The sequence below is a fragment of the Tursiops truncatus genome, chromosome 21 (assembly GCF_011762595.2).
Source record: "Tursiops truncatus isolate mTurTru1 chromosome 21, mTurTru1.mat.Y, whole genome shotgun sequence".
In the NCBI taxonomy this organism is placed as follows: domain Eukaryota; kingdom Metazoa; phylum Chordata; class Mammalia; order Artiodactyla; family Delphinidae; genus Tursiops; species Tursiops truncatus.
Genome location: NC_047054.1, coordinates 21,070,423 through 21,093,763, shown reverse-complemented (window position 1 = coordinate 21,093,763; position 23,341 = coordinate 21,070,423). Strand labels below are relative to the sequence as shown.

The 23,341-nt window shown below is 45.9% G+C and overlaps 1 protein-coding gene and 1 long non-coding RNA gene across 3 annotated transcripts in view; both read right to left on the bottom strand.

Annotated features, from left to right (window-relative positions):
• LONRF1 (LON peptidase N-terminal domain and ring finger 1) overlaps window positions 1-1,127 on the bottom strand; it is a 45,661-nt gene extending 44,534 nt beyond the window's left edge. The window contains exon 1 of one of the 2 annotated variants that reach the window (XM_019921336.3): window positions 299-1,127. In XM_019921336.3, the coding sequence (XP_019776895.1) occupies window positions 299-1,010 (712 nt within the window). In that variant the 5' untranslated portion in view covers window positions 1,011-1,127. The remainder of the gene's footprint in view (window positions 1-298) is intronic. The other variant, XM_019921333.3, reaches the window with a different exon arrangement.
• Window positions 1,128-3,336: 2,209 nt separating this feature from the next.
• LOC109547674 (uncharacterized) lies at window positions 3,337-23,225 on the bottom strand. Its single transcript, XR_012328867.1, has 6 exons — window positions 22,157-23,225; window positions 20,648-20,731; window positions 20,054-20,222; window positions 15,656-18,899; window positions 10,194-14,048; window positions 3,337-4,341 (listed from the first exon to the last, which is right to left on the bottom strand). It is a non-coding gene; the product is annotated as an uncharacterized lncRNA (long non-coding RNA).
• Window positions 23,226-23,341: the final 116 nt, after the last annotated feature.

The window sequence follows — 23,341 nt, the reverse complement described above, 5'->3', positions numbered from 1 at the left end:
GCGGCCTCGCCCGGCCACCCGCGCCGCGCCGCGCCGCTCCGCTCCACTCCGGGCGCGCCCGCCACAGCGCCAGGCCGCAGCGGAGGGAACCCCGCGCCGCGTCACAGTCGGCTCGAGGGCGATCCCCACTGTGACCGAAGCACCCTGGGGCGCCGCCCCCTCCCACACCCTCCAGGACCCCGAGACCCGACCCACGAGAGGCAGCCGGCCTCGGGAAGCCTCCCGGGGGCGTAGACGAGTTCGTGGCCGCCCGCCCGTCGGGGAAAGGAGGGTGGGGTCGCGGGGCCCGCGCGGTCACCTGTTCGCAGCTCCTCGCAGGCGGCGGCCAGGGCCTCCCGGTAGCGCCCCTGGTGCAGCAGCTCCCCGAGACGCCCGGCCGCCCGGGCTCTCTCCCGCTCGCCCGGGAACCACTTTTCGGCCAGGTGGTTGAGAACGACGCTGGTCCTGAAGCCCGAGGCAGCGATGGCGGCGGCCAGAGGCGGCGGCCGCGGGGAGGTCCCCTCAGCATCAGCGGCCGCGGCGGGCGGCAGCCGGTCCCGGCAGAGGCGACAGCGGGCGCGGAGCTCTCTCCGCAGGCAGCGGCGGCAGTAGCTGTGGCCACAGGCCACGGTCACCGGCTCGCTCAGGAAGCCCCGGCAGCCCAGGCAGCTGAGCAGCCCGCCGGCGCCGGGGTGGGCGCCCTCCGCCGGGGTCGCGCTCCAGCCCAGCCCGTGGCGGAGCCGGTAGTTGAACACCAGGCAGTCCACCAGGGTACCGAGGCACTCGGGCCTGACCGGGGCCCCGCGGCGCAGCGCCGCCGCGTACGCCTCCAGCGCTCCCTTCAGGTGGCCGCCCAGCGCCAGCAGCTCGCCCCGGCGGAGCAGCAGCTCCCAGCGCTCCGACTCCGCGGCCGCGCGCTCCAGCCGGTCGCCGCCGCCGCCCACTTCCCAGAACCGGCCCCGGCTCCGCGGCCGGGGATCCGCCTCCTGGCTCTCTCCCTGGGAGCTCCTCGCTACGACCGGAGAAGACATGGCCCGCAAAGGGTTGCTCCGCCGCCGCCGCCCGCCGCCACGGTCCCGGAGCCTCCGGGGCGCGCGGCTCCGCACGCGGCCCGCGAGCAGGGGGGCGTGGCGCGCGGACACAGCGGGGCGGCGCGCGCCCGGGAAGCCCCGGGGGCGGGGCCTGGCGGGCGCGGGCGGGGCGGGGCGGGACCGGGCTGCGCGGAGGCGCCCGGGACTCCCCCGCACTCTCCCCCCCCAACCCCCGCCCCGCGACCGGGTCCCCGAGGATCCTACCGCCTGTCCAGCCCCTCCCGAAGCCCCTCCTGGCGGGAGACGCGAGGTCAGATGATCTCCCAGCGGGGATCTAATTGGCTTCTCCGGAAGAAGGGCCTGGCTTGTAACCGAACAAAGCCCGAAGGAGCCCAGACCTCCCTCGCCCCACTGGTATCTCCGTCGGACGACCCCGCACCTGCCGCGGACTCTCCCCTAATCCCTGCTTCATGGGTGCTCTCCTGCCGGGCAGCAGGCTTCGCGGGACTGAGGCCCAAACTGCCCACCCTTCCCGGACATAAACGCCCACCTGAGTGGGGACCCGCCCCCTCTTCCTGGCCCCTGGGAGCCTCCCGGTGTAGTGTAGGTGCTCATCTGCGTTTTCTCTAGTTTATGCCCAAGTTACAGATGGACACGTAGAGGCAGAGGGCTTAGGAACGCGCAAAGTCAGTCTGATGACTTTGTGACTCCCCAAGTCTAGAGTAGGTCAACTTTAGGAACAAAATAACTCTACTCACCTACTTGACGCGACTCCCTCCAGAGTGTAAGACAGTTTTCCCTGGTGCCAAATTACTGCTGCTTTTCTGGTTTAACCCCGCCCCCCCCACCATCTCGAGGGAGGAGGCCCACAGGTTCCTCTCCACATCTCATTTACTGCCCAACAGCTGGCTAAGGCCTATATTTGGCATTTTTAAAGAGAAAACACCAGGTGAATGCTTTTTCACAGGAAAGTCATATCACTGCAACCCAAGCAAGGTCTGCAGTTTTGCCCACAGAAGAGAAGGAAAATGATCTGGTTTTTGTATAATGGGTTATATTTCCTTTAAACTTGGTGGTAGCGGGTTTAAAGCTCTCCGTTGAAAATATTTATAGATTTGATTATATGGTACTAGATTGTTAATGCTGTCCTTTTTCAAATGGTTAGAAACAATGGCCCAGAGAGGGAAAGTTATTTGCCCAAAATCACACAGCTAATAATATACAAACGTTTTAAGATCACTTTACTCGCATTCCACTATTATTAGATCTTAGATAAAAATATTTCACATGAGATTTTCAAAACGGAGCTAAAGGGACTCAACCTGAGCATACTATGTATGAAACTGGCTAACGTTTAATCAACATCCCTCTTTACAGAGAACAGGCAGTTAGGCTCAAAACTGCTTTGAGTTACATGTGTTTCTACTACATAATTAGCAAATCTCACGACTTCAGAGACGTAGATACACTGCCCCCAAGACAACATCCACATTGAACCTGAAACAGATTGCCAGCTGAGACCCAAGGAGCAACTCCTAATCATCTGAAGTGTGGTGTATTGGGATTGATTCACAAGCACAACCTTGAATCTAATTCTAGACCCCTGAATCACTCCCTTCCCTCCATAAACAGAAGAATGACATTAGTCAGATGCCCACATACTCATCTGAAACTTGAAACCATAAGTAGTAAAACAAATATCCATATGCCCATGGACATTTACTTTTGTGATGTATTCCTATCCTAAGAGCCGCTTGCAAAATGTACAATAGTAATGAATACATGTGTTCATGATTACACAAAAAAAGTATAAGTTGATAAACATGCTTATGTTTCTTATCAAGTATAGTTCAAATCAGGTTTTATTAGGGAATTTCCCCCAAAAGTAAAATATATGGTTCAGAAAATAATATGAAGCATCATTTATCCTTTGGAATTTCTTTCCCCAATAAATGTGACAAATAGCCATATCTGATTCTGGTGTGAAATAAAATAGTACAATTATGATAATGTGAAGGGGGAAAAATGGGACTGTAGGAGGAATCTTGCCGTGTTCTCCTTGGCATTTGTGAATGGTTATAATTCCTGTTTGCTCGTTTATACATTTACGTAACTGGTTCTCATTTATGTAACTTATTTATGTAAGAGGTTGTACTGCCTCTGTGGCCTTTGTGTGCAGCACAATTTCCCTCTGAATCAGGAAGTCTGGGGCAAAACGATCACTGACTCTAAGACCGGTCACTTGTCTGTCATGCTATGCCACCAAAAGAGGAGATGTACTTTGATGCGACTGCTTTTTAAATTCAGAGGAGAGAAAATTAGTATCTTTCTTCATTCATTTTCTAAAATTTGGACTTTGGTCTCTGACTCACCCAGCAGGCTGCCATGGAGGAGAGGGAATCCTGTGGGAAAAAAAAAAAAAAAAAATCCTCCGGGCCAAGAGGAATAGGATGGGGTGAAACTCTCCTCTCTTTCCCTTCCAGCGTTACTTCTGTCTTTGCTAACAAAGTAGTAAAATCATGAGATTTGTATTTCATTTCAGTTTTTTTGTGTTGTCTTCTAAAATAGATCAGTTATGTAAGAGAGTAAGAAGAAAAGCATATCTATTTCCTAATTTGGAAAATGCTTATCACCATCATTCCCTGCGTATCCCTGCCTTCCCCCGCCCCACTGCACCAGAAGGAGACTTTTCCTGGTATAGTTAGATAAACTATTTAAGAATCACGTAACATAGTGCTTTTCCTGTGCACAAATCACCTGAAGGTGTGTATTTGAACCCCTTTTTCTTTTTCTTTTTTTTTTACTGTGGGTGAATTTACCATTTGTTTCCTCACATTCTTACCATTAAAAAAACAGAAATTGAATTTAAGCTTAAAAGAGCCAAGCAAAATTATGTCCTCTTCCTGATTCATTTCAGTTGGTAACATTCTAGTCAATGCATTGAGAACAGTGAATTCTAAAATGAAACAATCAGTACATACCCAATAATAGCGTATCAGTACATAAGGCACAGATGGAAGGGACTTTAGAGCCACCTTGCATACCCCTCGTTTTACATACACGAGGACTCTTAGACCTGAGAAGATGCTGCTTTAATAGAAGTCATACTAGAAAGGGAATCCAGAGACCTGGTCTTGACCGCGTCTATGCCTCTATATCCGGGAGGAAATCCCCTGGCCTTGCTGAGCCTCGTTTGCCATCTGAAAAATGCTAGAAGTGGAACTCTCTTTCAGGTGCCTTCTGCCTCCGGAGCTGAGTCCTAGGGGTTGGTTTGAACACAGTGAGAGGAGGCAGAGAGTCTCCCAGACACAGGAACACAGCAATGTGACACCTGATGAAAATATAACAGCAGAAGGTGAAGGCTGCTGAGAAGAGGGATCAGAAGCACACTTGGGTGGTGCACGCCCAGCCCTGTCCAGAGGAGGGAGAACCATCTCTGGGACACAAACATTTGCAGTCACTGGATAGGGATCCCCCCCATACGCCCCTCCTCGCCCCTTATATAAATCTGTGAGAGGCTGGAGGAGAGCCTGGGGGGGAGGGGAGCTGGTTATATAACGGGCATTTGTGGGGAAATTTATATAAGATGCTAAAAATACAGTATATGATTGCTATAATGGTGTTCTAAGTGAAGAGCCCTAATGAGGACAAACTGAGTAGGTTAAATAGAGGTGACGGTAAGTAGATGTCTAAACCCAGTTGCCTGCAATGACTACTGTCTGAGCAAGTATACTGCCCAGTATTAAAGTATTCTGTTATCCCCTTGGGGAACACTGTTGAAGTGCTCAAGGGCACCATTCTTAATTCTTCTAATACTCTGAAGAACCTAGAAATACTATGTAACCCATATTCTATTTTACTGGTAGTCAAATTGATAAAATGAATGCATTTCCCAGTATCAAGCTGTTAACTAGAAATAGACATAGGAAAAAAATCCCATACATTAGTTAAGAAGTTCTAAGAATTAACTACATATAAAGTCTCCTGGATTGTCTATCCTCCTTTCTTGTCCACCGACCCCTCACTTACTGTCACCTGACATCATATATATATATATATATATATACAAAGTGTTTCTGTCCTCTAAAATGTAAGCTCCTTGAGAACTGGGATTTCTGCCCATCTTGTTCATTGAGGTGTCTCTAGCACTGAGGGCACTAGATAATCATTGCTGAATGAGTCACACACAAAGTAATGATATCACCTAATATTCTTCATTCTCATCAGTGATAAAAAGATATTTACCATTAACACACTAGGACAATTTATATTCTTCACTTCTCCTTTCTCTCATATGTCCCATCGGGCCTGCCAGAGAATCCTTTTAGTTCTGCTTTCAGAATATATACAGACTCTGACCGCTTCTCACTGTTCCCGCTGCTCCCCAAACCCCTGCCAGCCCCACCATCACCCTGGCTCAAGCTATCAGCATCTCTCCTAAAATAACGCAATGGGTCTTGGTATTCTTTAGGTAAGAGAAAAAATTTTGCAAGTGGAAACAGATATAGAGAAAAATTATAATCAGCAAATATATATATGTGCACATGTATAAATAAATCAAGAAAACAAAGAAACAAACAGCCTAACATAGCAAATAAAGCTTTGATAATTTGAAAATTATAAAGCACTATTCCTTTGGATAAGATCTAACGTTATTATTACTATTATTATTTAGAAATGCTTACTAAACTCCTGGGAAAATCAGAAAGTCTTTGAACATTTGAGAAGACCTGGTAGGATGCCTACGTGGGTCAAAAAAATCTTGGAGTCATCCTCAACTCCTCTCTTTCTCTCACACTTTACACATGGTGGGCCAGAAAATCCTTTTGGTTCTACCTTCAGAGTGTATCCAGACTCTGACTCCAACTCACTCCTCCCCTGCCACCACCCTGGTCCCAGCCACTAGCAGCATGTCTCACCTAGGTTGCTGCCACTGGCCTCTGCTTTTGTCGTGACACCCTTGCATTCTGTTATCAGCGCAGCAGGCAGCGTAATCTTCTCAAAACATAAACAGCATGCTCCTCGAAACACAGCATCTATTTCTCATTTTAACTCAGAAGAAAATCCAAAGTCCCAACCATGACCCAGAAGTCAGTACTTGGTCTATCCTACCCTCCAGCTCTTTTGCTCTCTCTTTTCTCACACTTCTCCGGACACAACGGCCTCGCAGGACCTTGGTCCTTTCTGTTCTCCTGGCCAGGGATGCTCTTCTGCTTGAGATCCTCCAGGCTGCCTTTCTCTCTTCCTTTAGACTTTTGAGCAAATGGCACCTGTGATGTCTTGCCTGGTCTCCCTATCTCTTTTTCCTGTTTTTTGTCTTTAGCATTTATCCCTAATATACTACATGGCTTCTTTTTCTTATTTATTGTCTCCCCCAAGAATATAAATTGTACAGGGAAAACTTTAGAAACTGCTTTATTCTCTGTTGGATTTTCAGTGTCTAGAACACATAATAGGTCCTCAATAAAAAAAGCTATTGAATGAAAGAATAAGGAAAGGACTCCGGTGCTCCATACAGACGGTACACAGAGGATACACACATGCGTGCTTCGATGCTCAGCTTCTGCTTGTGATGGCTTTGGCCATTTGTGCCACAGCTACAGGGGAGAGCGAAGTCTATGGATTTAATGATGCGGAATGGACCTATAACATGATTTCCTAGGAAAGGACTGGACAAAATTATAATTACATTTGAGAAAGAGAAGTTGTAATATCACCTTACTTGAAAAGGAAAAACAACAAGTGAATTGACTCCTTGAAAGTTCATGTATGTGCTGGGAATCTGGTAAACTGGTAAATCCCCAGTCAACTCGCCACGCCCATCAAATACAGAGGAGCCCCTGCTCCTATCCCCCACCCGCGTGGTTTTGTTTCATTTGTACATTCCCAGGATTGTACAGCTTGACTGGGCTGTCACCTGGTTTAGACGATAAAGGCATGCAGTGTACCTTTGCTTGCCTCATTTTCAGCTCCTATGTGACATTTTTTGAATCTGAGTTACTAGATAAATCATAAGAATTCAAGTTTGCAATTCATAAAATAATGAGTGACTTGGATAAAGTGAATATTTGTAGAATTTCATCTGAAAGACTGAAGTATGTTGGTTGTATGGGGAGGGCGTTGGAACTGGTGAAGGAAATCATGCACGTTAGGTAGAAAAACACCAGTGACTAGGTTAGGTCAGATGATCTGTGTCCCAAGACGGTCTCCAGGGTCAGTGTCAAAAAAAGGAGAGATGATGGAAGAGTTCATAACCAGGAGGTGAACACGTACAGATCAGAGAGTCAAAACAAGGACATAATGGTAGAATAAGCAACCAGGTTAGTCGTTGAGAAAGTTAGGAGAAAAAAGCGGAGGAGGAAGATGTGCAACACAGACTGATACGCGTTATAGGTCATCTTTATTCAGCGTCCAGTGCCTGCTGTAGGCCAGGCTGGTTTACGGCCTTGCACCAGAGAGAAGCATCTCTTTTCCATTTCCTTTCCAACTGTGACAAAGCTAGATGAAGGGACAGTCTTTCAAACTTAAGTAAGAACGGACATTCTTTCAAACTCAAGTGAAATAAGTAAACATGAAGAACTCTTTCATCCAGCATGGAACACGAGTTATCACAAAAATAAACAAAATGCATTATTAAAGGGTTTTGAACAAGTTTAAGAACTGGTACATTAAAATACTACTAAAGGAAGTCAGACTCTACCGAAATTTAATTTAGTCAAGGAAGACAATGCTTTCCTATGATCCATCCTTTGGTACTTCTGTCGATAAGAGAATACTGGGCTGAATGGTCCAGGGATCTAACCCAGTAGGATTAGTTCCCATATTCTTATGTCTCTACTTAGTTAATCACATCAACTCCCATATGAAACCAAATCAAAAACACGTGATCAATTTGAATAAAATGCCTTGTAATCAGAAACGCCTTGACCAGAGCTCTAAGTAAAATGTGACGTATGGGAATATGTTTCAGTATACAAGTGTCAGTTTTTGTTTTTGTTTTTGCGGTACGCGGGCCTCTCACTGTTGTGGTCTCTCCCGTTGCAGAGCACAGGCTCCGGACGCGCAGGCCCAGCAGCCATGGCTCATGGGCCCATCTGCTCCGCGGCACATGGGATCTTCCCGGACCGGGGCATGAACCTGTGTCGCCTGCATCAGCAGGCGGACTCTCAACCACTGCGCCACCAGGGAAGCCCCAAGTGTCAGTTTTGATGACCCTTCCCACTGCTAGCTGATTAACTCATAGGAACCCCCAGAATTCTGGCCACTAATTTAACCTGATCCTGACTCTGGTTTTTGTCTGTGAAAATTCAGGACCTGAAATCTCTGACTCAGGTCTAAGGTGACGATACTTCTCATCCAGCATGGAGGGAACCAAAGTTTCCCACGTGCACGTTTATTACCAGGATAATTTTTCTACAAGTGCCTTTGGCCTTAGAAGATTTATTAATCCAGTTATCAAGATATCATTGTCCCCTATTACATCAACTCTGGTCTAAAAAAATTAAGGCCTGTCCCATAGGCAGGCTTCTCTAGATTTGGATCAAACCTTTCTAACCAGAAGGGGTATTTTGAGTAACAAAACAGCTCATTTTTGTTTCCCTTCAATTTGATGTGGCCAAGTTATCTGGCTCCAAATGGAACTAACTCAAACGCAGCCACAGCAAGAACGGAGTTTATGAAGCTTTCATCTGTATCTGTTTACATAAACAACTTGCTTCAAGAACGTCTTGGAATTGTTTCTATGATAAATCAAAGTTGTTTCGTGTTTATCTGGGGCAAAAAAATAGAGCCACCTCAACACGTAAGAAAAGTTTGCAACGGCCAACAGGGTGTGAGTTTAAAGACTGCTGCGTGTCATAAGGCCAAAACCCCTTTTACCCAGAGGGTAAGCCACCTGGATCGTGCACACCCATGGTCAGTTTCTCCAATTCTGTGTATGATGAGGGGGTTGTGACATATAACTTCTGAAGTCCCTTCCAGCTCAGGGAGGCTGTCATTTTTGAACAAACAGACGCCTGCCTTTTCTTACTTTTCCAGCGTAAAACCAAGCAGTTTGGGCCCACATGTGAAATTTTTCATTTTGTAATTAAGAAACCCCCCTTGGGTCTGCCCCCAGAGGGGTGGGCCGTGCCCTATGGAGGCGGAGTCGACACAAGCGCACCGCGCTTCCACCCAGGGTGTCAGCGCGGTTGCGGGGTTTGGGGGCAGAGGGCGGTGTGACGGCGCCAGGTCACAATGGCAGCAGAGGCTTAAAGGTGGCCCCACGGGGTGGTTTAGGTGGAGGATCAGAAGAAGGCGAGCAGTTGAGCATCTCGGCTCAGGTCAAGGGATGCGAAGGTGAACGGGCCTGTCTACGAGGCTAGGGGAGGCCCCTCCCGAGTGCGCCACCACCTCTGGCTCGGTGCCCTCGGATGCGCGCAGTCTGCATCCAGACCCCAGGCTCGTCCCCAGCTGGCTGCAAAGGACCGAAGGGAGGGTAATCTGCGCCCCCTTCCCTTCTGAGCGCCCCCTACCCGGGGGCTGTGGAGCAGAAGTGGGGCCTGCGCAGACTGTGGGTCAGCCCCCTGCCGGCCAGGCCTGCGGAACACAGGAGGCCCGCGAGATGCGGAGCCATGCAGAGCTGTCTTGATAAATGATGGCCGTGCTGCGCATCCGCGCGTCTGCCTCGCCTTCTTACCCAGGGTAAAGCAGCGTGCAGTGAGCTTGCTTACTACCTGCACGAGGGAGCGCGTGGTAATTCAAGTTCGCAGCGATCTTTCAGAGCGACTTCAACCAGACCAGCAAAAAGAGAAGTGATCCACGGACACGCCAAGTGCAAATGGTGACCGGGATCCACCGGCCCCAGCCTCTCATTACCTGATGCTATGCTCCTGGCCCAACCAGCTGCAAGGGGCGCGCCAGGTGTGGCGAGACACCCGGGAAAGAGGCCCGGGCCTACCAAGACCTTGGAGCTAACCAGGCAGCTTCCCTTGAAGTTTGTAAAGATAGCCATCCACAGTCAAGACACACAACAGTGCCACCTGAAACTAGACACTGCCCACTCTTTTCACCTTCAGCTGTGTCCCCTTCAGTTGCAAGAGATGGCTCTGCTCACTGGAAAAACCTTGTTTAGCCGCCAAGACCATCAGTGGAGGCTTACAGTTGAACCCAGGCCATCCCAGCTGAGGAACATAAGGGACTTACCTGTTTGAGGCCAAGCCCAGAGGCCACGGAGCTCCAGGGAGAAGGGGATCACCCCCAGGTCAGCATCAGGAGCCTTCCCACGGTGTTTGGGGCCACCTCCTCTGTTATGCTGAAGGCAAAGGAATCCAATATGCCTCCTGCACGTCCTGTGTTCATGGAAGCACACTCTCTCTCCCAATCACAACACCCGCAGTGCCTGACAAAGGGGCAGCGGTGTTAATGACGTCAAATCCAAGGTGGCAGAGGTGAGCAGGTGGAGGCCACTCCTTTATTCTTATCCTTCTGATAATGACCTTTGCAAAGTACAGAGCATGCATTGACTTTCCAAGGCTTTATAATGTTGTCCAAAGTATAGATATTAATAATATAAACATAAATAAGGGTGCCATGAAATATGTAAGAAAAGAAAATCGTTTTTCAACAATGGGTGGGAGAGAGGTTGTGAAGTAGTGGCTACAGAGTACATAAGAAAATTATGAATCATTCTGTTGTTTTGAGAGGGGATCTAAATTGGGAAACAGGTAAACTTATCTCCCTCCCCTCTTAATCAATGACTGGAAGCTAGGTGGTAGGAGTAGAACGGTATCCATATTTCAGGAAAGGAAATAAAATGTCTCATTGCCTGAAGATACCAAATAATTGCTTCTTTCTCACAGTATTGCCTTGTCCTAGCCTTGGGTAGCTTGTAGGGGAAAAAGTCTTTTTACCTGCTCTGGTTTTATACACCAAGAGAATGAGAGGTTCACATGTCTGGTGTTAGATTTAAAATTAAGTTAAATTTAATCATTAATTTAATAATTAATTATTAAAATGAAATATTCTCTGTTGCCTTGATATGTGGTGAGATTGGGAGGGCCCTGCATGTCCTAATAGGAAGTTCCCCTCCCCACTCTGCTCCTATGGACGAGGTCCCAGCCAAGTAAGCCTCCAAATCAAGGAAACCGAAGGCAGATCCTACTTCACCTGGAGTAGTGAGTTTCAGTTCCCTGCCAGCTAGCAGAATGACTCAAACAGGCCAATCACATCCTCCAAAGGAACCAGATGTCACCTCACTCTCTTAACACTACAGGTTCACTTTGCTCCTGGGTGGCTCTGCATGGCATGCAGTGTCCTCTCCTGGGCTGCGATGCACTGCTGTGGATCTCACCTGTCCAGTGTTGGTGTCATGTTTGGCTATCCCAGGAACCCTTGGGCAGGAATCCCTCCCTCTCCAATGGGATGAACAGGAGTCGACTAAACTATGTTTTATCCACTGAAATAGGATCTTTGTTAAAATAAAAAAAAAGTCTGTATGCTTAAATAAAATAAGGCTGTGTGTGATTTTAGAAAGCATAGGAAAGCAAGTATTTTTTCACCAATAACAGGACAGCTAGAAAAAGTGATCTCCCTGGATATTTTCTTTTTATCATAGCCTGTCCTCGTGAGAGACTGGCAGTAAAAGTATAAGTGGTTGGCCAGCCATACAGTGTCGTGGACAGCACAGATTATCATAACAGCAATGACTCCGGAAATTAGTTAGTGCTGGATAAAGAAGAAAGCCATTGTTTCCCAGGAAGCAAACTAGACAAATACAAGAAACAAGGCCTCCCACCAATTTATTTATGTGTGGGTTAGGAGTGTGATTAACACCCATTGTTTACCTGATCCAATATAAGAGCTAAGCTCCCAGGTATCCTGCAGGACAGCAGACAAGAGGGCTCTAGGAGAAAGGTATGAGTGAGAAAGAAGGGGAAAGAGGGGAGGTATTATCATCAAGTTAGTTCTGACCCACGGTGCACATGCCAATCAGGGGCACAGGGACCCTCCATGCTTTCTACCCAGGGATGATTTCCTCCCCTAGTGTCAGGGGCCAAGGCAGTGAAGGCCAGTGCAGGCTGCATAAAGAAAAATTAAAAAATTAAAAATAGAACTACCATATGATCCAGTAATTCCATTTCTGGGTATTTATCTAAAGAAAATGAAAACACTAATTCGAAAAGATACACGCACCCCAATGTTCATAGCAGCATTATTTACGATAGCCAAGATATGGAAGCAGCCTAAGTGTCCATCCACAGATGAATGGATAAAGAAGATGTGGTATGTGTATACAATGAACTATTACTCGGCCACAAAAAAGAATGAAATTTTGCCATTTGCAACCATGTGGATGGACCTGGACCTCAGCAAAATAAGTCAGACAGAGAAAGACACTTACATGTGGAATCTAAAAAATAAAATGAATGAATATAACAAAACAGAAACAGACTCACAGATACAGAGAACAGATCAGTGGTTTGAGAGGGGAGAGGGATGGGGGAGGGGCAAGAGGTACAAACTATTAGGTATAAAAGAAGTAAGATACAAGGATGTAATGTACAGCACAGGGAATATAGCCAATATTTTATGATAACTTTGAACAGAGTATAATCTATAAAAATACCAAATCACTAAGTTGTATACCTGAAACTAATATAATATTGTAAATCAATATACCTCAATAAATAAAAAAGATGATGTTACACACTAATGTAGTCCTGGCAAGTAGCAGAGAGGTGTGGTGAGCTCCAAGGACAAAGAACAGGTATACTCAAAGGGCCAATATTGCCAGAACAAAGAGTTACAGGACTCATCCCTGTTACAATGTGACCACTGCAATGTCCCAGAGCCCTCCCCAGCAGCATGCCCTGTCCCTTTCCCATCCCATATAAGGAAAGACATTTGCCGTGTTTTTCTCCCGCTCAGCACACTGAAAGTATACACACTCTGCCCAGTCAGCAGATGACTTACAGGTTCCCTGGCTATAAAAACAGGCAAGCAACCCATGCTCACTGTCAACTTTCCCAGGCTACCAAGAAGTCGGCCCGCTGTTCTTGCAGCGACCCTTCTCTTTAATAAACTCTATCTTCCTTACATTCTGCCTTGTGTCTGGAAATTCTTTTCCAACCCGCGCTTGGACCACGACATTTTGGTGGCCCATACAGGAATGTCTCCTGGGGGGATCTCCTCCCCCACCTCCTCTCCTCATTCCGTAGGACCCTCTGTGAACAGGCAAGTTGCCAGGGAAACAACAGAGGACTCTGGCCAGAGCCACACCCCGGTGTGTTCCGAAGGCTCCACGGCTCACTTCGCCCCAGTAACTGCCGCCCAGAACGGGTGAGGGTCCCTCTGCCTTCCTTCTGACTGCAGACTGGGCCGATTGGTATCGTGCGGGCACGGGTCAGGCATTTGAAAGCCATCAGGGCGCCTGCCGCTTGAAGACTCCCGTGAAAGGATAAGGGGGTCATGGAACGGACGAGGCTGTTAGAGCGTCTGCCCCCAGCAAGGCAACTTCCGTGCACCGTGAGGCACATATTGGTTCATGCAGAACGCTGAGCCCCCTCCCCTTGGCCACCGCCTTCCCGGCAGGACTACGAGGCCGATTCCTCAGCCTGTCTCCTCTGTTACTTTCACCTTTTTCTCGGTCCGGATTGACTTACAGGAGCCTAGGCGCTGCCTCTGAGCCATCCCAGGAGTGCCTTTCACGTTTCAGGGAATCACCAAACGGTGAGTCACCCGGTGGATCCCGGGAATCTCTCTTTTCTTTCCTTTCTCTGCTCGAGTCTCACGGTTCCTTAGTCGCATGGTTTGTGCCTTAGTCGCACGCTCAGGGGTCACCTCTCACGGTCGGATGCGATTGTTGGGGCAGTCGGCCCATTTTGTGCCTTAGTCGCACGGAGAGGTCACCAGGACAAAGGGGACGCCTCTCTGTCAGCCGGTGACTCTCAGTGCGCCCATTCTACGGCGTACAGGCTAAGAATGGGTTCTGGTTCGTCTCGGGAGCCTCCCTCGGACTCACCCCTCGGCTGTATCCTCAGGAACTGGGAAAATTTGACCCTGAAAATCTCAAAAAGAAGAGGTTCATTTTCTTTTGTAACACGGCTTGGCCCCAGTATAAACTGAGGGACCGAGAACAATGGCCTCTTAGGCACACTAAATTATAACACGATCCTCCAACTTCATCTCTTTTGCCAGGAACAAGGAAAGGACTCAGAGGTTCCTTATGTCCAGACCTTTATGGCCCTTAGTCAGAATCTGGATCTGAGGGACTCATGCCGCCTGTGTCTTTCTGTTGCCGCCTTATCCCCCCCGACCCCCTCTTGTCTCCCTCTCCATCAGATCTCCTAGACGACCCTCTACTCGACCTTTCCTGTCCCCCACGCCATCAACCCTCATTGCTTCAGCCCCTGCCCCCCCCTCAACCCACAGCTCCCCATCAGTCACCCCCTTATCAGGGAGAAAGCCCCCTCTCCCCTCCCCACACAAGGTCGTGGACTGCCCAACGCCAGGAAACAGATTCTAATATGCTTCCCTTAAGGGAAGTAGTAAATGGAGACATGGGCACTATTGGAGTCCATGTTCCCTTTCCCATGTCTGACATTTCCCAAATCCAAAACAAGTTAGGTTCCTTCCGTCAGGATCCCACCACTTTTATTAAGGAATTTCAGGCCCTCACTATAGCCTTTGACCCGACCTGGTGAGACATTCATGTGTAGTCCTGACCACCTGTTGTACTCATGAAGAGAAAAACAGGATATGGGCATTAGCCCAAGCTTGGGCAAGATGAGGCACAGCTCTGTCTCCAAAACCCGGATGGTTGGGGACCCATTTGGGGCTGGTTTAATGACTCTCTGTGTAACTACACCCTCAATTTTAATCAGACTAGCCTGGAGTGGGATCCCTGGCCAGAGGAAAATAAATATAATGTACATGAAGGTCATTTCACTTTGTGCTGGGGAAATTCAAGGAGAGATGCGACTAATAAATATATTAACAAAGACCATATCCCCATGAACAGCTCGGCCCTGGGAACTAAATACGTGGGGGTCAGTGTGAGCACCGGACACTTACTTAGTTTAACCTCCCAGCAAGATTCTCCTCCAAAATATAACATAATTCAGCTATATTCTGAAATTCGTTATGCCAATCCCCCTGTCATACCCATCATCAGTCAGAGCCCGAATTCTCCCCTTTATGTATAGATGATTACTTCCTTGGAGTTTGGCCTGCCCAATATAATCCTAGGCCATGGGACCCCAGTCTATTTCCAGAGGAAAACTCCCAAAAGGTCAGGGCTTGGCTCTGGGGACCCACAGCAGGGGAATCCTTCAGGGGCACTGGATTTTCATCTCTATGTGGTAACGGGGTCTGTCTGGATCTTCCCACACTTTGGAGGGGCTCCTGTATGATTATTGCTGCAGTCCCAGAGGCTACCATTATGACTACAAAGGATTTAGCTTCCTCAGGAGGCATTCCCAACCTTGCGTCCTTCCTCGAGGAGGCCTTAAGACCTGCCCGGGAGAGACGAAAACAAACCACTGATTAAGGGGGACGTGCTTATGATAACCCAATTCTTGATCGGCCCCAAAATAATACATAGCGTCTTTGGAGGACTCTTCTGGTTTGCAGCCACACCCCTTAGGGAGAAGCGTTCTCCATCTCACCATCATGGTCCAGGAACCTTGGAAGGCAGCGGTAGCAGCCACCGAGGAACAGCAGTCAGCCCTAGGCTCTCTGGCCGAGGGCCCTTAATGTTATAACAGCTGAGGCGGGGGGTGTCTCTGTCCTACTAAATGAGACATGCTGCTTCTATATTAATACCTCCGGCCACATTGACGAAGACCTTCAGATTCTAAAGAAAAACATCAAATTAATAGAAGATTTAAAAGAGAGAGCAGGACAGGGCCCCAGCTGGCTTTCCAGCCTCGTCTCCTCTCTGGGGATCCAGATATGGACATGGCAATTGCCCTTGTTGGGACCATTAATCCTGATGGCCTTTGTTTCGTTGTTCGACCCCTGCATTATTAACACATTATCTAAGTTCATCTCCCAACAGGTTCAAAAGATTTAATTCCAGATGGTGCTATAACAAGGGTACCAGCCGGTTGGCACATGGACTACATTGGAACAAGCCGCCTTATCATTCTGTGGGCTCTCATCCCCTCTGTAAATATACCCTGACAGAGAATGGGCATTGGGACCCAGGGCCCCTACGACACCCCTGCCCAGCAGGAAGCAGCCAGAGAGATTGTCGCCCCTTCTCCTCACAAAAAGCGTTCCTGAATGCCAGAGGAGCTAGGCAGGTAGGTAGACATGAGCAGGGTATCCAATAGGGCCAAAGAATTGGCCCTGTAAATAAGGAGAGGGGGGAATGTGGTGTGCTCCAAGGACAAAGAACAAGATAAACTCAAAGGGACGATATTGCCTGAACAAAGAGTTACAGGGCTCCTATCGCTCTGTCACACTGTGACCACTGCAATGTCCCAGAGCCCTCCCCAGCAGCATGCCCTGTCCCTTTCCCCTCCCATATAAGGAAAGACATTTGCCGTGTTTTTCTCCCGCTCAGCACACTGAAAGTATACACACTCTGCCCAGTCAGCAGATGACTTACAGGTTCCCTGGCTATAAAAATAGACAAGCAACCCATGCTCATTGTCGACTCTCCCTGGCTACCAGGAAGTCGGCCCGCTGTTCTTTCAGTGACCCTTCTCTTTAATAAACTCTATCTCCCTTACTTTGTGCCTTGTGTCGGGAAATTCTTTTCCAACCCGTGCTCGGACCACGACAGGAGGCCTTTGACCTCCTGAAGGCAGCACTGTGGTTGAGTGGCTGCCTCTGCTCGTGTTGTGCTGGGTACCTTCAGAGTGCTCCCCTAAGTGGACCACACAGCCTTGCCTGCACATCATCAAATGCAACTGGGTGGTCCATTATCACAGTGGCTGCCATTTATTCGCTACTACGTGCCACACACTTGTGCATTATCTCCTTTCATTTGCTGAACAGTTTTTTGAGATAGGCACTATTATCCATATTTTACCAATGAGAAAACTTATTAAGTAACTTCTTCAAAGTTGCACAGTTAATAAGAGGTACAGCCTAGATTCAAACCTAGAGCCGAGGTTCGTAATAGCCACCAGGATGTGTCTGGACATTTCTGGGGAGAAGAGACTACAGAAGGGGGCTCCTTCGGACAATCAACTCCAACTGTGATGCTAATAAAGAGAAGTCACGGCTTTCATACAAACACAGATAATTTTGTTTTAGAGGCAAAAAAAAAAAAAAATCAACCAGGTGTCCCATTAGCATACACCATTAGTGTCTAGTTGGAACACAGATGGATCCCTGTAATAGGAAGTGACGATCCAGTTAAAGAAGATGAAATAAATGCATATCCATATTGTGTATTGTGATGCTGCTCTCCAAAGAGCTTGCAACTTATTGTACAAATTTATTGAGGTAGGATTTTGGGTTGTATATAAAGCACAATCCAAAACACGCATACTCCGAAGGGCACTAGTAGCCAGCGCTGCATTGGTTGTATATTTGTTTCTCCTTTCCTTACATAAGCGCGTTTACACACCATCAATACGCAGAGCAGTGGCCAGACGAGGCTGTGCTAACTGATGGGAACAGACAAGTTCTGCCGAGCTCAGCACTTCAGCACAGCGCTGCCTTCTGAAAGTATCTTGTCACGAGAAATGCTCACCTTGAGAACACACCTCCTAGAGATGTATAGTCGGTTCATTTACTTTTAGTGCTTCTTTTGGGTGGGGAGGAGCTTGTCTTTAATTTCCATTTATGGTTAGGTTTTGATTTGAGGAATGGTAAATCCTTCAAAGGCTAAAAAACTGACCTGGCTGAATACCTGGTCACCTTCCTAAAGGTCTCTTGTAAGAATTCTCTGTTAGGAAGTATTTCAGATGTAATGATTTATAATGGCATTTACAGAGCTTAATGTTAGTTCTGAAGGATTCACTTGTAACTTATGCAGATTTGAGTTACATTCATGCTAATTGTCTTAGTTCAGAAAAGTGTTTATATAGACATTAAATCACTGTGTTTTGGGAGACACTGTCTTCCATTAGACCTGCCTGTGCTTAGACCACATTACTTCAGTCTCCCTCCGCTCTTATTTTAATTAGTGATTATGTACACCCCATAAGTATATAATTATCTGTACATATCTGCTCTACAGTCTCTAATTTGATTTGACTCTTTTTTGTTTTATTACATTGAAAATCTTCTTTTTAGGATAGATATGTCTTCCTCCTCCACAAGCCCCCAAAATCCTAGCAGAATACTCTGAACACACGCACACACACACACACACACACACACCCCAGGATTTTGTCTGACAACAAGAGTTCCAAGTCAGTTACTGAGTTTTAAGTCTTGTAGCTTTGGAAGTACCTCATAGGAATCAAACCTAAATGATTCCTCCCAGATACAAGCCACCTCTTGGGTGGTTTCTTGTCTTCCAATTCCTTTTTTAGGTAATCAAATGGCCACACACTCCTCTGAGAGCCCATGTTAGAAGGAAATGCACCATCTACACGAGCATTCATCTGTAAAAGATCTTACTGTACCCAGAGGCTAAAGCTAGTTTAAATGTACGTCCTGTTTCTGTGTTATTTACCTCCTTTCTTATTCACTTTTTTTCAGCCTTTTCACTTAGATCTATCGGTATTATTCAATACTTCATTCTCCCAAGCCCATGTCTTCAAGTATTTCTAGAGCTCTTTTGTGTCCATCACTTACCTTATTTATAAAAATCAAATATGTTAAAGTCTGAACTTCTCTAATGGTTAAATTGGAGACAGATTATTTTCCATGGCAAAGGATTCTTCACTTTACAAACGGGACCAAGGACCTCGCATCTCTTCTTTGTATAAACATTATTGAGCACACCTGCAAGATGAAAAGAGTGCCGTGGATGGATGGTGGTGATGATAATACAATAATGTGAATGTACTTAATGCCACTCGACTGTACACGGAAAAGTGGTGAAGATGGTAAAGGTTACGTGAGGTGTATTTCACCACAATTGAAAAACGTATATTATTGAGCATCTACTGTGGGCCTGCACTGTGCTCAATGCTGTGGCCATGGCACTGAGTGAGACAGATACTGTCACTGCCCACGCATCCTGGTCTAGTGGGACAGTATAGTCTACTGACCAGGTAATGCTTCCCATGTGGCACCGTGCTGTGTAAGATATGTCACTGTAACGGAAAATCTGGCAGTGGGCACCTAATTTACCTACAGGAGCTCACAGAATGCCTAATATCGAGAGGTGATGTTAACATGAGATGGCTTTGGCCATTTCAAGTCGGCAGAGAAGGGCTTCAGTGTTGAGGGATCAGCCTGGGCAAAGGGTTATGAGGTCAGAAATAATTCAGTGTGTTTGAGCAACTAAAGGAAGGCCTGGTGTGGCTGAACAAAATTCTTGGGAGCAGAGAAAAGTGTGGAATGACAAGAAGTTGGAGAGAAGCCAGCATCCTGATCATTCAGATAAAAAAGATTTGGATTTTACTTCAGGTAAAAGGAAAAAGCCACTGAGAGGTTTTAAGCAGGGGGTTGACCTGGTCTTATTTACATTTTAAACAGACCACTCGGACTGCAGTATAGAGGCTGGGTTGAAGGGGAAAGAGTAGAAGCAGAGAGAATACTTTGAGCACCTCCCACTACTGCATCTAAAACTGTAATTAAACCTAAAAATACAACAGAAATTATATTTTTTAAGGGGTACCTTTTAGGTGGACTAAATGCAAAATACATCTGTTAGTGCTGGTTTCTTTTGTTATAGGAATCTAAATTTTTTCTTTGACTTTTTTCTCGGCCAGTACACTTTAATTTGCTTTTCCTTGTATTTTTCCTGAATATATAGTGAATGATTTTTGACGAATAAGATAGTTTACAATAAAGCTATTTGTAATCTGTCCAACATTACTCATAAATCATGTATTACCATTGCTGTTATTTAAATATCAGATGATAAAGATAATCTAAACAAGATTTCACTTGCTGAAAAGATATTCCTAAATTATTGATTGTTGTCTTACCCTCAGAGGTTGATATTGTCTTTCGAGGGGCATCCTCTTTGATCCATCTTATTTGAACCATCTAGTTCTTCCCCAGCTGATGGACTCTGGAGTCCAAAGAGGAGGGTCCTGGGGAAGGAGCACATCTCTGGAGTGGGCCACATACTTCAAGAGATGTCTTGTTTCAACACTAAAAAATTAAAACTCTTGAATCACCAAAAACCAAGGATTGGCAGAAAACACACACTGAATGAGGGCAGAGTTCCCATTACCAACAGTGATGATGAAGTCACATTGATAAAATGTACCAAGGCATTCCTGGCCACATTGCATCCTTAGTCTTCACTTCATGAAGCAGCAGCCCTCTAAAATACCTGGCACATAGTAAGTGCTCAGTAAATGGAGGCCATTATTTTCTTATTACTCCAAAAGTTTTATATATATGTGTGTGTATATATATTTATGTATTTTTTTGATACTTAAAGAAGACACTTTATAACTGTGCCTACTGCATTACTCAAAACCTTCATGGGCTGTTCAAACTAGAAAACGGGACTTTGTGTCCCTACCCTCAGGGTGGTGATTTGAGAGGTCATCTAAGCACCATCATCCTACCTGCAGAATTCCCACACACTTTTCCACGGCTTGCCGTCCTCATCCTCTGCTCCGTGTCACTGTATGACTATCTGGATCCAGCAACTATATCCAGAAAATATATCCAGAAATAATTGAGAAGCAAGGGTGTAGAAGGAGGAAAGTGTATATTGGTTCAAGGATATTAACTGCTGAAGCAAATAAACCCTAACATTTCAGTTAACGTAATGGAAGTTTTTTCTTTCCTCACACAATAGTCTAACTTGAGTCAGAAGATAGTGATGAGTAGGTGGGGCTGGGTCTGCTCCACACAGTCATTCAGGGATCCAACTTCCTAGAGGCCCTGCCCTCTTACACATGTGGCTTCTTCGGGAGGGAGGGAGGGGGAAATGGTGGGTTGTTGTTCAACAGGTAAGAAGTTAGTCATACAAGAGGAATGAGTTCTAGAGATCTGTGGTGTAACGTAGTGCCCCTTGTTAACAATATGCTATTGTGCACTTTGAAATATATTAAGGAGGTAGAACTCATGTTGTGTTCTTATGACAGTTTCTAATCCCAAACAATAGAAATAGAAATTAGAAAGAAAAGACTATACATACATATATATATATATATATAATATATATATATACATATACACACACAAACATATATGATGTTTGTGTATGTAAGTACATATGTAATTTTTAATTGCCTGAAAAACTCTTAGGTAAAAAATTTTAAATTTCAGTTACATTTTTATATTAAAATAGTGACAATGCAGATACTCTTTATCAAATGTTATGTTGTTCATATGGTGAACTGAACTTAGAGAACTCTAACCTCTTATACTTAAATACATTCATTATTAAACAATAAATGAAAACAGACGAAGAAAATACTCAAAGGAATTTAAAAGAGGTGATGCAGAATAAAACTGAGGAGCACAAAAGTATGGAATTCATAAAGATAAAAGCAGAAGTTAATTAATGAGATAACAGAAATACATCACATCTTAAACATCTTTCATAAACCTTGTAAGTGGTAACACAAGAAGTCTTTAGATACAAGATCTCGGGAACTAAGAAATATGTATATGGGACTTCCCTGGTGGCACAGTGGTTAAGGCTCTGCCTGCCAATGCAGGGGACACGGGTTCTATTCCTGGTCCAAGAAGATCCCACATGCCGCGGAGCAACTAAGCCCGTGCGCCACAACTACTAAGCCTGTGCTCTAGAGCCCGTTGGCCACAACTACCGAGCCCCCGTGCCACAGCTACTGAAGCCCGTACACCTAGAGCCCGTGCTCCGCAACAAGAGAAGCCACCGCAATGAGAAGCCTGCACACCGCAACAAAGAGTAGCCCCCGCTCGCCACAACTACAGAAAGCCCACACACAGCAACGAAGACCCAATGCAGCCAAAAATCAAAAAATAATTTTAAAAAAGAAATATCTAAATCCATATCAACCGAGGTTAACTTCACTTGCAAGGTGTGAAGATTTGCTAACAATAATGCATTATAGCTTCCATTTCTTGTTGAAATGGCTTACCGTCACCTCCTATGCAAGCCCAGACTGATGCTTAAGATTCAGAAATGCACTATTGCAGATACATCAAAAGATCTTCCTATGACGACATTGTTTTCTGTTGTGAAAATTTGTTAACAACCTAAATTCCAAAAAGGAGAGTCATAGTTTAATAAATTATTCCATTCTTATAATGTAATACTATGCAATCAATAAACTAGTACTGGGCTTCCCTGGTGGCGCAGTGGTTGAGAGTCCGCCTACCGATGCAGGGGACACGGGTTCGTGCCCCGGTCCGGGAAGATCCCACATGCCGCCGAGCTGCTGGGCCCGTGAGCCATGGCCGCTGAGCCTGCGCGTCCGGAGCCTGTGCTCTGCAACGGGAGAGGCCACAACAGTGAGAGGCCCGCGTACCGCAAAAAAAAAAAAAAAAACTAGTACCATAGAATAATATCAAATAACTTGGGGAAGTGTTCTCAATATATTCAGATTCCAAAAAAGCAACTCAGAAATTGGACTGTAATCTCATTTATTTAAATACAGAAAGGGGGGGGGGGCGAGGAGGGGAAACACCAGAAATTGTAGATGAAAATGTATAGTGGGGTTACTAGCGATCTTCTTTCTTTGTGCTTCCCTGAATTTTTTCAGTTCTAACATGAACTTATTACTTTTATATTCATGAAAATAAACCATAAATGTTACATTTTTAAAAATGCCTTCACCAATATTTCATAGGACAAAGAAGCCAGGTATAGCAATGTCACAATTAATCATTCATGTATTTAAGAAATATTTATAAGGTGTGTCCTACATGCCAGGCAAGTATTTAAGAAATATTTATAAGGTGTGTGCTACATGCCAGACACTGGAGATACAGGAGTATCAAAGCAACGTAAAATCCCTGCCCTTTTGGAGTTTGCACTTTAGAGAAAGGGAGAGAGAGATAATATGCCAGTATAAGTATATATGATATCTTCTGGTAATAGTGTCATAAAGAAAACATAGCAGCATAAGGATAAGGAGTGATAGAGAAGGCTGTTTATAGGATGGAGTTGTTTTGCTTTTTTTAAATAGAAATATAGTTGATTTACAATATTGTGTTAGTTTCACGTATACAGCAAAGTGATTCAGTTATATATATATATATTCTTTTTTCAGATACAGCAAAGTGGTTCAGTTTTATATATATATATATTTTTTTTTTCAGAT